The sequence below is a fragment of the Anolis sagrei genome, chromosome 1, assembly GCF_037176765.1.
Source record: "Anolis sagrei isolate rAnoSag1 chromosome 1, rAnoSag1.mat, whole genome shotgun sequence".
Classification (NCBI taxonomy): Eukaryota; Metazoa; Chordata; class Lepidosauria; order Squamata; family Dactyloidae; genus Anolis; species Anolis sagrei.
This window is the reverse complement of record NC_090021.1, coordinates 19,323,842-19,338,643: the sequence shown is the minus strand read 5'-3', so window position 1 is coordinate 19,338,643 and position 14,802 is coordinate 19,323,842. Positions and strand designations below refer to the sequence as shown.

At 39.3% G+C, this 14,802-nt stretch overlaps 1 protein-coding gene across 39 annotated transcripts in view; it reads right to left on the bottom strand.

The window, feature by feature from the left end:
• Positions 1–14,802, bottom strand: part of NRXN1 (neurexin 1) — a 1,138,555-nt gene that overhangs the window by 515,460 nt on the left and 608,293 nt on the right. For all 39 annotated transcript variants that reach the window (XM_067462984.1, XM_067462983.1, XM_067462987.1 and 36 more), the window contains one exon: positions 14,485–14,604. In XM_067462984.1, the coding sequence (XP_067319085.1) occupies positions 14,485–14,604 (120 nt within the window). The remainder of the gene's footprint in view (positions 1–14,484; positions 14,605–14,802) is intronic.

Genomic DNA, 14,802 nt, shown 5'->3' with positions numbered 1-14,802 from the left:
TCAAATAGGCATGTGTCTCCATGTGCTATCACACAATCAGCCACTCTGTAAGCCAATATACAGAGTGATTTCAGAGGCACAATATTCAGTGTCATCACATGCACAAATATGATTTAGCAACCTTGACCTGAATGCAGACATTTCATCTGAGACAAAAATGTCCAACCATTTCTCTAGGGGGGTGGTCTCAGCCTGTGGGTCTCCAGGTGTTTTGGCCTACAACTCCCAGAAATCCCAGTCAGTTTATCAGCTGTTAGGATTTCTGGGTGTTGAAGGCCAAAACATCTGGGGACCCGCACGCTGAGAACCATTGTTCTATAATTAACTTCATTTGTATTCAGCCCTATCTTCCTGAGGGGACTCAGGGCAGATTCCAACATAACAATGGCAAACATTAAATGCCTACTTAAAATACACAATAATACCTAAGTTCTAAGGGAACTTAGGTATTTAAAGGTAAAATGGAATTCCACCAATTTCCATTAAGGTTCTTCCGTGGTTTTATGCTCAAAAACATGGACTCAATCTGAGTTGGCTCTTGTCTGTCTTCATGATGTCTCTTTACTTCTAGTGTGTATCATAGGTTATCTTTGGTTAAACTGACTTTGCCTTGCTTCAGGCAAAGTTGACAAATGCTCCAGAATTTGATTGAGTATTCATGGCTTCGGGCAAGTGCAGACAGCTGGATCATATCCAATTTGGACTGGTCCACTGTTTACATGGGTCACCACCACCATTTTCTTTTCCATGCAATCATCAATCCAAGGAAAAGGGGATGGATTAGGCCCATGTCACCACTGTTGTCATTCCTAGCCAGACAGAGAGTTCCAGCTGCCTGTTCACATGGGCACCTCAACTGCTGTAGAACTAGAGCAGCTGTGCAACCTCCAGGAGCTCGCATGTGGCTGCCTGGGATTGGTGACATGAAGTAACAGCCCAATGCGGCTCATGTCAGCAAAGGGGGGCAGGATGTGAATGACAGTCTGCCACCACACCAGGTTTAGCAGAATGTGGGTACCCACCTCCAGGGCCAGTCCAATTATTTCTACTTGGGACTGCCGGCAGATTTAGTAGTCACTGCAGATTTGCCCCCAGACTGAGTACAGCTCCTAAGTAATTTGTAGTGCCCCTAGACTGGGAGAGATTGGGAGTAAACACAGCTTTCACAGGCCTAGTATGGCCATTTTGGCTAGTTTTAATGGCATTTTTCATATGATCTGGCTCATTTGGATTAAGAGAGATAACAGCTCAAGTTGGAATACAGTAGGCAGAAGTGCCACAGTGCATTTGAAGCTACAAGAATTTCTGCAAGCATTCAGACATTTCCCCACTCCCCACTCTTGTCTGACATACTGCATCCTTTGCAGGAAAAGGAGGTTAATCTTCACAGGAAAATCATCCCACAGCCCTGTACATTTGTCAAGGTTACAGAGGGAATGTTTTCTTTGAAGTCAGCTGTTATTCCAGCAAAGTTGCATTAAGTAGCTCAAATTAAATATCTGTAGTAATACATATCAGTAGTGAGTCAGGGCTGAAAATATGATAATGGCTTTGGGGTAAAATCATGGAAGGGTGCATATGTGGGGAAATGGGTGGGGAAATGAACGATGCTCGCTTTCTCGAAGTGTTCTTTCATAATTGATTGGGATATTTTTCCAAAAAAGAAATGGCTGAGATTATGTTTGTAAGGAAATTAAAATTATTTACAAATTTTTAGAGCCAAGCTATCTGAATCCAATCTGACATGTCACTGCTGGTTGAGCAAAACCAAAACTCCCCCCACTCTTTTCTTCATTATTTCTGGTAGTGCATTCAATTACTCAGATACTATCATTTTGAATATTTTCCTGCCATAAAGACTCTCTCCCTTAGGGATTGATAGAAGAAGGTCTATTAAATGAACCTTCTCATTTCCTTATTTTCCCCCCTCTGTTTAAAGGGGGAGGAGGAAAGAAGGCAAAAAGAATAGGCAAAGCTGAACAGGAGCAGAGCTGGCGTGTTGAAGCCAGGATGCAAAGAAGTAGCTCACGTATTCCTAAATAAATAATGAATTGCAACGAGATTTCAGGAACTAAATATCAGTTGTAAGTGTCGATGGGGCATGTGTCCATGGATTGAGGACACGCAGGCTGTTTATGTCTCAAAAAGGGGAAAAGAACAGTCGCTGAATTCATAAGGAGAGTGTACATCACCTTCCTACTAAATCAATTCAAATGGTCAGTGTGCTGTGATAGTGAAAAAGGCAAATTCTATACCAGAGGTGACTAGGGAAGGGATTGAAAATGAGGAAAATTGATAAAACCTTGTACACTAACTCTTTTTAAAGAAGAAAGTGATATTGAAGTCTTTGCATGCGTACTCTAAGACAAACTAGAAAATTGCAACAATTTGCAGTAAGTGAACACTTTTAATATTCATATATCCCACATGAAGTTGGGATTTGAATTTTAAATGATCTTGACAGTTGAGGAAATGTAATGAAGACAATTTGTAAAATGTGAGCGAAAGACAGAGAGGGAGATCAAAAACACAAGAAAAGCTGGCAGATAATGGGCTAAACAAAGAGTTCTGGGAGGTGATAAAGGAGAAATCTTTTAGCTGACCTTGCAGTCCTTCAGTATCATATACAGTAAAGTCTCGTTTATTTAACCTTCGCTCATCCAATGTTTTGTATTATCCAACGCAGTCTGCCTCCCACCCGGATCCACAGCTGTTTCAATACATTGCAATGTTTTGGTGCTAAATTCGTAAATACAGTAATTACTACATAACGTTACTCTGGATTGAGCTACTTTTTTCTGTCAATTTGTTGTAAAACATGATGCTTAATTTGTAAAATCATAATTTAATTTGACATTTAGTAGGATTTTTCTTAAGCCATCCTTATTATCTAACATTTTTGCTTATCCAAAGTGCTGCTGGCCCATTTATGTTGGATAAGTGAGACTCTACTGTACAAACAATTCTTCAAGTCTAAGCAAGTGTGGAAACTGGTGTCTTCCATGTCTGCGGTGTATACATCTGCTTTAGTTTCAATCCAAATGAACTATCCAAGGTTCTGAATTGATTGGTGGGTTCTATTTCAGAACCTTGGATAGCTCATTTAAAGTTTGGACTAAAAGACAAAAGGCCTTCACCACCCTACTAAGATATTTTTGCTTTTATGTTTTTGCCTTATGTACTGTGGACATGTTGTCCCATGTACAAACCAGCCTAAGTCCTTCGGGGAAATGGAGGTGGGGAATAAAAATAAAGTAGTAGTAGTAGTAGTAGTAGTAGTTATTATTATTATACTGACACAAAAACACAGTATGTCACAGCAAACGAGATCTATATGCTGGATTTCGTATCACAAAATCACAAGTCGAACACTTCCCAAGCATCTAGGACTGTGTGATGTATTTTTAAACAACGCGCGCATTAGCACTATGGAGAAGCAAACCAAAACGAAGTCTATACTGGCTCGGTCGATGCCCAGGATAAAAAGGACCGCACTAGATGCTGCTGATTCTGAACATCCATTGACAAGCGGGCTACAGAATCAAAATACAAATGAACCATCACAGAAGTGGCACAAATATACAATGCCAGAAAACCGCACTATTATTATTATTATTATTATTATTATTATTATTATTATTAATTTCCACCAGCCACCAAAGTTAATCAATTTCTGCTATGATTGGTGTTGGGCAATATCTTTATTTTGGTTTTCATCCTCCAATGGTCATAGTTAAACCTCAACTTTATCACCATACCCACAAATTTTGCTATTCACCCACATGGCTTTCCTATAAAGATCTGTTCCTAACCACTTCACTCCATGGATCTGAGAAAGTAGATTTAGTCTAGGAAAACTTATTTTACCAACTTTTGTCTCTCAGCTAGTCTCTGAGGTGTTACAAAATCTCTTTACATACTGATATTCCAGACGAACATGGCTATTTTTTTGCATTCCCAGTAAAATATGCATTGAAATAAAAAGATAACTGAAGTTTAGATATCCTGCTGTTTATTTCCATTTTGCTATCATGTAAAAAATGAAATTAGCAGAATTGTTTTTGACTTTATGACTTTCAAAAGATTGAAAAATAGGAGTCTAGTCCCATCATTTAATTATTCCTATGATTCCCCACAGTCAAAGAGAGAAAACAGTATTTAGGGGCACTCTTTCCTCCTACTTTTCCCTTTACAGATTTGGTATAACAAAGGATTGTCTCAATGCCCAGCCTCTGATTTCCGTTACATAATTCTAGTCCCCTGAGAAACACTTACTGCAAAGCTATTCTTGCCATTCTGGATCTTCACAAACCATTCTGTGAAAAGCTCCGTGGGGATTTGAGGCACATCGCACTCAAATGCCCTTCAAGAACATGAAGGGAGGGGGGCTTTATAGGATCATACTATAATTTGAAAACTCATTATTGAAATGCCAGTCAGAGATAAAGGAAATGAATAGGTGTTCCTCAACGTCAATGAGGAAAATATAGGAAGAGGGTTTGTACAAGCTCAAATTATTCATTCCTGTAGCCCAGGACTATTTGTACTGACTGACTGGGAAAATTCATCCATAAAAATGCACCCTATCATTTTTTATGCTTCATAATATTTATGTTTTTGTTTTCAGGCATAAATTTGGTCAGACAACTTTGGTTTAAACCATGAACAGAAATTATATGTAGGAGTGTGCACATATTCTGCTGTTTCTCATATTATTGGAACAGGTTTTCCATGATGTAATTTTTTTTGTATGCCATTTTTCCCATCCTAGTCTTTTTTTCTTTTCTTTTTTTGCAAAAAAAATGGTGAACTGTGACACCATAATCAGAGAAATAAAAAATAGGTTAGTTCAGGAAATTTGAATTAGGTTCATATTATGTGTCAAACAGAAAATGTTTTCTTCACATTTTATTGTTGTGTGCCTTCAAGCAATTCCCAACTTCTGGTGATTCAATGGTCAAGTTCCTATGGGGATTTCCTGGCAAAGCTTGTTTAGAAGATATTTGCCATTTCTTTCCTTTGAGGCAAGATCACCTGGGTCACCCAGGGATTTCCATGGCTGTGTGAGGATTCAAACCCTGGTCTCCCAGTGTCTTACGACCTGATCATATTAGCTGGGTGAAGAGTCCTGGCTTAGTCATGGAATTGGAGAGCAGCTAGGGTGAATCCATCACCCCATGCGCTGCTCCTTAGCAGTGACACTTCCCTTATCAAATGGGGGGAGCATCACTCCATTGGAGGCAGCACAACACAGGAAACCTCCCATGTTGAGAGTGAAGCATTGAGTGTCACTTCCACCCCAAATGAAGGAGGATCTTCCACAGGGCAGCGGGCCCATCTGACTTGCAGCTGGAGCAGAAGCATAGTAGGATGCTTCCAGAGGTATGTATGCTGAGGTGGTAAGTCCAACACGCAGATCATTACTGCATACCGACTCCCATCCATGACATTCTCCCCAATAATAGGAAATTAATGAATCCAGGATGTTCTATATGCAAACCATGTCTTGGACTATTGAGCTACATATTTCTGCAGACAAAATTCATAGAATCATAGAGTTGGGAGAGACTGGAAGAGACAGGTCCAATCCCCTTCTGCTATGCATTGCAGATTTCCATCCTGTTTAAAACTCTTGATTTCTCTTTTAATCCAGATTTTTTTTGGGGGGGGGGGGATTACATCCCAGGATATTACAACACAGTCACAGCTGTCATGGGGATTATGTAAGGTATAGTCCCATAAACAAACAAACTACTTTTTAAATTCTCATACTTTTCTATCTACTCTCCTCCTAGATTGAGTGCTCCAGCTAAGATTCAAGTCTTTCCAGCAGCATTTTCAATAAAAATTTGGATTGGGACACATATCACTTTATAGGTTCACCATTGTAGCATAGCTTTGCCAAGTTCTGAATGAGTCTCCAATTGTATTTATTTATTTACTATATTTGTATCCCACTCTTCTCACCTCAAAGGGGACTCAAGGTGGCTCTACAGATGGGTAACTATTCAATGCCATAAAAACAATAGACAATTAAAATAGACATTTAAATTATGTGGGTGACATAGCAATAGTTAACGAAGTATGCATGCCTTGGTCCTCAAAAGCAATATTTTCCATATTATTTGGCTTAATGTATCTCAATGTCAGTCTGGAACTAAGAAATAACTGTCTTACCATCCTGAATGTAACTGATTTCATCTGATTCTAGAAGTTAATCTTGGTCAGACCTGATTATTGTTTAATGGGAAACCACTGGGAAAAACCTAGTTTTCTCTAGACCCTTTCCACATAATGGCAATGATACAAAATGTTGCAACTAAGTTGTTTCCTGACTTAATAGAGTCATACATCCAGGAACTTCAAACAAAAAGAACTTTGTCCGAGGACCTGCAAAGACTGGAAAGCAGCATTTCATATAGAGCCTCTAATTTGGGGTCAGGATCATTTTCAACCTGATACTTATATAAAAGCTGTCTGGTCTAAGAGCAGAACATTCCCAATACTGAAAACCTGCTGTTACTAATACTGAGGATGTTACAAAAGGATTTCATGGAGGGGAGGGGGAGGTTGTTTCTCAGAGAAGCAAGAATAGCCACCCATTTGTGAGAGTAATCATTACGTGTTCTTTTTGTAAAGTTTTCTATATAATCCTAGTTTTCAGGAACACTTTTCCCCCCTTACCAGTTTCCGTTGTACTGAACAATATAACACCTTCCATCATATCTCACCTCTGAAGATTGTACTGGCCTTGAAACTACAAGTGTCTTATTATCATCTGACAAAAGAGAAAGACAACAACCATGCCATCTCAGGCCAAACCGTTCTTGCATTTTTCACTATCTTTTAAGTGAACTGGAAATTGGGTATAGATCATCTTTGTAAGAAATAGTCTCAGATTATTTACTTAACAAAAAACGTGCATTCTACCATAGTCAGACTTTGAAAGGAAATGATAATGCTTGAAGGGTTAGAAGGCGTGATCATCAAGTTTACAGATGAGACCAAATTGGGAGGGATAGCCAATACTCCAGAAGACAGGAGCAGAATTCTAAAAGATCTTAACAGATTAGAGAGATGGGCCAAAACTAACAAAATGAAGTACAACAGTGACAAATGCAAGATACTCCACTTAGGTAGAAAAAAAATGAAATGCAAAGATATAGAATGGGGGATGCATGGTTTGAGAGCAGTACATGTGAAAAAGATCTTGGAGTCCTCGTGGACAAGTTAAACATGAGCCAACAATGTGATGCGGCAGCAAAAAAAGCCAATGGGATTTTGGCCTGCATCAATAGGAGTATAGTGTCTAGATCGAGGGAAGTCTTGCTACCCCTCTATTCTGCCTTGGTTAGACCACACCTGGAATATTTTGTCCAATTCTGGGCACCACAATTGGAGAGAGATATTGACAAGTTGGAATGTGTCCGAGAACAAGGGTCTGGAGAACAAGCCCCATGAGGAGCGGCCTAAAGAGTAGGTCATGTTTAGCTTGAAAAGAGAAGGCCGAGAGGAGACATGATTGCCATGTATAAATATTTGAGGGGAGGTCATAGGAAGGAGGGAGAAAGCTTTTTTTCTGCTGCTCTGGAGACTAGGACGCGGAACAATGGCTTCAAACTACATCTGAACACGAGGAAGAGCTTCCTGATTGTGAGAGCTGTTCAGCAGTGGAACTCTCTGCCCCAGAGTGTGGCGGAAGCTCTTTCTTTGGAATCTTTTAAACAGAGGCTGGATGGCCATCTGTTGGGCATGCATTGAATGCAATTTTCCTGCTTCTTGGCAGGGGGTTGGACTGGATGGCCCATTAGGTCTCTTCCAACTCTATGATTCTATGAAATGCAATTAGAGTGGGTTTTTCTTTTTTACAATAACTAGGGCTTGGTTAACTCACATTCTGATTGTAATAGCTTAAGCTGTTTGAAGTAACACCATGAAATAAGAGACAGGACAACAAAATATGGAACAAAGGGTCATTTGTTGACCAATTTAAACTGCAATCCTGTGCAGTAAAACTAACCTGGAGGGAGCAACAAAGAAATAGGTCATGACGGAGGAACAGTTATCACCCCATGTCTACCTCCTCATCTACCTCTGGGCGAACACCTGACACCAATGGCTTGCTGGCCTGGACAGTCATTACTGGAAGGCTATTCCAGGGACACTTCCTCCTAAGCTCCAAAGTTCTATAAGTGAAAGCAGGAATCCCCTACTCTAGCCCCAAAGGGAAAAATCTCAAGATCCCTGAAACTTAGAGGGGCCATCCCAGATATCTCCTTCCACCCCCCAAATTGAGGGTACCAAGGTGAACACCAACAATGTTCTCCTGCCAGTTCCTGCCACAGGAAGGCAGAGGCATCCACCTAGTGCCCTCGGGTAGATAGGACGGAATATAAATATATTATTATTATTATTATTATTATTATTAAAAATTTCATTTGGAAGGCTTCATCATATGTCCTGTGAATAATACTCAGGTACCTGACCAAAGGATATGATCACCAAGGCAGCACCCAAACTACAACCCCCTCAAATATAAGAAAACTAGATATCCATTTATGCCAATTACACTCAAGTTTTTCTTTTTTAACTTTTTTCTTCTCCTTCTCATCCTTATTTTTCACCTCTCTGAAGAGAGGGAAGAAAAATAAATCTATGTAATCACCATGTAGTATTTTGTCAGTGGTGGTCAGTGTAAGTTTGGCATCACTTTAACCATTATGGTTCAGTTCTAGGGAATCATGGGAGTTGTAGTTTGGTGAGGCACCAGTGTGCTTTAATGGAGAAGGCTAAAGACCTTGTGAAACTACATCTGATAGAAATGAAGGTGGGGTCAAACTGCATTAACTTTACAGTGTAGATGCATGCCTAGCCTCCTTTTGCAAATATATGAATCAGTTACTGTTTCTCTTGTGGGTTAGTCCCATCTAGATTAGAACCAGTGAATAAACTGTTGAATGGTATCCACAGCAATAATGCAATGGGTCTACTTTAATTAGCGGTAACAGTAGGATTTAGATCTTAGCATCTACATTCTCATTATTGTTTAACTTTTCATGTCTGAATACATCACATTCCTGTAGCATTTATTCCTTTATGTACCCAGCCATTGCTATTTTGTTATTTTAATTCTTTTAGGTTATACAGATATGAAAATATGAAAATACATTGGATCCCAAACAATCAACATTTTTTTTATATAAGAAAAGTTAATTCACATTCAAATCAGCCGATAGATGGTTTTTAAAATTTCAGCAATAATATTTCAAGTACCCTTGTGGTTCACCTTCCCTTGCATATAGGTCCTGATCATATAATATCAGGAAAAAATGCTAGCCATCGCTTTGAGATAACTGCCAACAATCAGATACTGAATAGCAACTTATTACTTTTAAAATCTGGAATCTGATCTTAGAAAAGTCATTTTTTGTATAACAAGTCTCAAAATCCACCAGCCAACATCAGTGTGTGAGTGATTCTGGTAGTCGTTCTGCAGCCTGGCAGAAATCAGTGTTGTATAAGCATACACTCTTTGTACATATCTCTCTCAGCCATTAAATTTCTATTCCACATATCCATGATTTTTGTTCAGGTTCACTGCAATAGATATTAAGTATGGAAATAATACAAATATCAGAGAAATGTGTCAAGTGAAAGCTAGACGTGGCACAAATGGCACGCCTCCCTGAATTGAGGTCACCCTGGATGACAGAGTGAAAATATCAATGTAAGGATTGTAATAATAATTGTGCAAGTTTCGTGAACTATGCTAACTTCACTATACTGAGGAGTTATATCTGGATATAAATAAATACAACAAGCCCTTGATACGTGATGGGGTTTTGCTGGGGATCTCCCATGGACACCAAAATCCATGACTGCTCAAGTCACATTATATACAGCTTGATACAATGGTCACATATGGCAGATTTAACAGCATCCCTTATAATGAACGGATTTGTATCTGTGGAGCACCTGAAACTGAGGATATAGCATACATATTATATGATTGTAAATTGTATCAGAAGGTGAAAGACTTCTACCTTGGTCCATATATGAAATGGACAATGTATTGGGAATCTCACATCAGATCAACATATTTTATGTATGGCCATGACCCAAAAATAACATATAAAACAGCTCTGTATTTAAGCAAAACAATACTTTTGAGAACCACATATGCGGGGTTAATTGGGATAAATGGTAAGGCTGATAAAGAAATATAATATATATACTTGGTTTTATCATATCTTACCATATTTATTTACTGTACATGTAAATAAGTGTCTTATTTTAACTTAACACATAGCGTGCACTCAAGTCTTATCAAGCCTTTTTGTTTGGTTTGGTATTATGATATGGCTTATGGGCTAATTAATAAAATTACTACTATTACTACATTACATTAAATGATATAGTAAAATTGTGTCCCTTATATAAAATGACAAAATCAAGGGTTATTTTTGGATTTTCTTTTGTAAAAAATTCAAATTGTGGATGGTTGAGTCTGTGGACGCAGAATATGTGAGTATGGAGGACTATAACTAGAAAAGGCTTTTTGAATCCTATGAATTATTTTACTTGTGTGCCCCCAAGTCATTTCTGACTTATAGGAACTCTATCTTGTTACATGGTTGCTGGAGTCACTCCGCATTGTCGGGGGGTGGGGGGAGAGAACCCTGTGTGACCCAGCTCCAGTAAAGGGTGATCCCATGGAGGAAGTGTCTTTCATGCAGCTTCCTCCCATAGCTTCCTATGGCAACATGGGAAGCCTCCCATGTTGCCACGGTGGCAGCATGTGCTGGCTCCACCCAACTTCACCCACAGTCCCCCCAGCATCATTTTATGGGAGCTGGTGGGCTCTGAGGGTGAACTGGGCTAAACTGGTGTATGCCACCGATTTTAGCCTTTTGTTATGAGGTCGTAAGACAAAGTTATCACATGGTTTTCTTGGCAAGACATCCAAAGACTGTTTCCCCATCAGATTGCAGCTTCTGAATGAATGTGTGTATGTTTTCTTTTTCTCTTACTGTCTATCTTCATACATTCAGTAATTAATTTTGTTACACCAATTCTAAAAAAAAATGTGATAGCTGCCTCATTCCAATGAAGATTTCTGCAGGTTATAATTCAAAAAAGAGGAAACCGATTATAAATACAAACATTTGGCGTATCTTCAAAGCCTTCAGTGTATGTGTCTGTGTATGCATGAACACATTCAAGTGGGAGGGTAAGAGAAAAATGGCTTTACTAGATGATAATGAATGCAAAATCCCAAGGTGAAGTCAATGGGGAATGTCAGCAATCGGAGGACAACCCTCAGTTCATTTTAAACATTCTACAGTAAAATCAGATATGGCAATTGTAACTGCTAAAGTAATCAGCTGGGGCACAGAACCAAACCAACCTAAAGCTGTTTTATGGTCACAATAAGGCAAAACTGGGGAGCTAACTAACAAATAATTAGTGTATAATTTTAACCCTCTCTCCTGCTCCAAAGTAGTCAGGAAACAGAGCTAGTGACAACATGAAACAGGACTTCAACTACTATGCCACAATCTTCTTCAACCATTTTGTAGGCAATAGACTATAAAAGTAACTACAGTTACATTGTTAGAGGACATGTGTGATAATATATTATAATAGATGATATGTTGAGATTCAGAGCAGATTTTGCTATTTTTTTCAGGGAGGTAGTACAGAAGTTTTCATGTTGGAAGAGTCGAGCAGACATTTTTTAAGGTACTCAAAAGATCCTTTAGTGCTATACTCCTCATTTATGGCTCCCTCAGACTTCCATTGTGTTTTTGTGACTTCCATTTTGGGTAACTGGAAGTAACAGCATATAACATCTTTTTGAGACCAGTCAGGAGGTAGTTTTTGTCTTTTTCCAAGGGGTAGAATCTTCCCCAACTGCATTTTATGTGTCTTCAAGTTGAATCTGATTTTTGGAAATCCAATCATAGAAGATTTTAGGGGGGGAAGATGTGTTCAGAGACTGTTTGCTGTTGTCTTCCTCTTTGGCTTAAGTAGCATAAATTGCCCAATATTACCCTAGGACAGTGGTTCTCAACCTGGGGTCCCCAGATGTTTTTGGCCTACAATTTACAGAAATCCTAACAGCTGGTAAAATGGCTGGGATTTCTGGGAGTTGTAGGCCAAAAACATCTGGGGATCCAAGGTTGAGAAGCACTGCCCTATAGGCTTCTTTGGCTGAATGGGCATTTGAACCCTGGTATTCCAGGACTGCAGTCCAAGTCACTGAAGCACTATACTACACTGGCTCTTCAACACCATTCTCCAGCCCTGCAAAGTTGTTCCTATCCATTTAGGGATGCATTTTTTGATTAAAAGAAAATGGGTATGTGTCAGAAGTCAGCATAGTGTAGTAGTTTGAGCATTGGACAATGACTTTGGAGACCAGGGTTTGGGCAAGTCACATACTCCCAGGACCCAAATCCTGTGATCAGTTTGTTTTAGGGCCTCCAGAAATTAGAAAATCACACAATAACAATAGTAGGCTTTGTTGGGCTACAATAATAAGCAAAAATGGCCCAAGGGTCACACTGAGACTCTTAAAAGGGCTGCATGTTCCTTACAAATACCACAGATCCCAGTTTTGCTATATAGCCTGAAGGCAATATTATGTGAATTCTCGATCAGCAGTTATTACTGTCTCTTTGCTCTATTGTCAGACCAGGAAGACTCATTTTAAATCAATCTAATAGCACAGAAGACACTTTAAAATTCTGCTTCATCCTTGTAGAAAAAAGGTTAAGATGTCTAAATGTGATTTCCTTCATAGAATGGAAAAAAGGAACATGCTGATAATTTGAAGGACAGAAGAACCATTTAGAAAACTAAAGATGCTCCATTCCTTTCCTCCCTCCCTTGCTTCCTCCCTGTCTTGTCAGAATAGTGTGGAGTTAAATATTAAGCAGGTCTTTTACCTGGCCCGTATGGTGGAAAAATAGGATATGTGAAACTGGAAAGCACTTGGAAGACCACTTCACTATATAAAGACTACAAAGGTGATGCTAAAATCAGCATAGGTCATCTTCCCCTTCTCACTGGAGACCTATCCTCTCAAGATATTTGACATGTCAACTCAAAGTCCATCCTAGAATGAAAGCCAGCATGCCCGTGACACCTCCAGCATCGCAACAGCTCATGCTATTGACCTGGGACCCTTTCACATTACACAGGTGTCATTCTGTGCTGCCATATTAAATGTCATAGTTCTGTCCTATGGAATCTAAAAACTTGCAGTTTGGTGAGAGCTCATTGGTTGAAATTTCTAAATTCCTCTCCCTAAATGTATACCCCAGGATTCCATACGATGTTGCCAGGATAGTTAGTGGAATCATAATGCTATAACTGTATTGGATGAAATGGCCTCTGCTGGAATCTTCCTCACCATAATCCCCCCACAAACTATATAAAGATGTGCCCAGTTTTACTCCATTTCCTGACACGTCATGATTCTTGCCCCTCCCAGTCTATCTCTGATTCATGTTGTGACTGCAGTCTTACTAAGTGGTGCTGAACAATACATTTCCACATTTCCTGTGTGGCTGTATACAGTGGTACATCATGACTTGGCAAAAGGTTTATGAAACAAATACATATATAGACATGTGGGTTTGGGCCATGTTTAGGACTCCAATGATCAAAAAGGTGCATCTCTATTTAAGAGAAGAGTTTTCAGTTTTACCCATTAAAAGTGTTTGGGTAGCAGAAGCCCTCTTCTATCTGAATATGAGCACCTATCGTACACTCCTCCCAGCTACAAAGACATTTCCACACCATGAGAGAGATACTGGATCAATACGATTTTGTACCTTGCCCTTAGTCTAGTCATCACATTGATTCACCTCAGATGCATTCAAGACCCAAAGACTTTCTCAACCCCAAGGTTATGTGATTGTAAGCAATACCAGAATTTATTCAGATGACATTTAAGTGGAATAAAACCCCAAGTTATTAATTTTTTGACAGAGCCTTCCATGCCACCTCAAGCAGCTTGACGCAGGAAGGTAATGAGGGTTGTCAACTGTTTCACAGTAATTACTACCCACATGATATAATGCTACAAAATTACAATATATCTTAAGAAAGTGAGAACTGAAAGAATTCCCCTCCCTCCCTCACACACAGAAAAGCCAAGAAAAAGGAATATATGATGTGTTTTACCCAAAGATCACATTCAGACATCAGTACTAGTACATAAATTGTAGCATCAGAGTTCCAAAGTCTGCTTGTATATCCCGGGAAGTCTTGCCATGTATCTGCAAATGTGACTGTAATATCTCAGTTGTGCATAATATTTTTTTTATAAAATACTCCTTGCAGAGTATGCCAGATCAATTAAATGTATAATATTAAAATAACACACTATTTCAGACACTTGCTTCCAATGCTACTTGCCTTAGAGCCCTTAAGACTTTTCAAATGAGAGACAGAGAGAGTCTTTAATGTACTCACGGTCATTGCACAGCGTTCCACTGAAAGAGGTCATACTACAGTCGCAGCTGAATCCATCCCATTGCTGCAAGCAGACTCCTTGGTTTGCACATGAGTCCTCTTGGCATGTTGTGCTGGGACCTAAGAAGGCAACACACAGGAGGAAAGAAAGAGAGAGAAAACTTGGATGTTTGTCTTTCATAGCCACCACACGTGCCATTGGATCACACAGGGTAGTTGCCAACATCTCATGTTCAAAGAGCAAACCAAAGGAAAGACCGGAGAACAGGATTGGTGGTAGCTTTTGTTCTTAAAGACTGCTCATTCAGAAGTCCCATA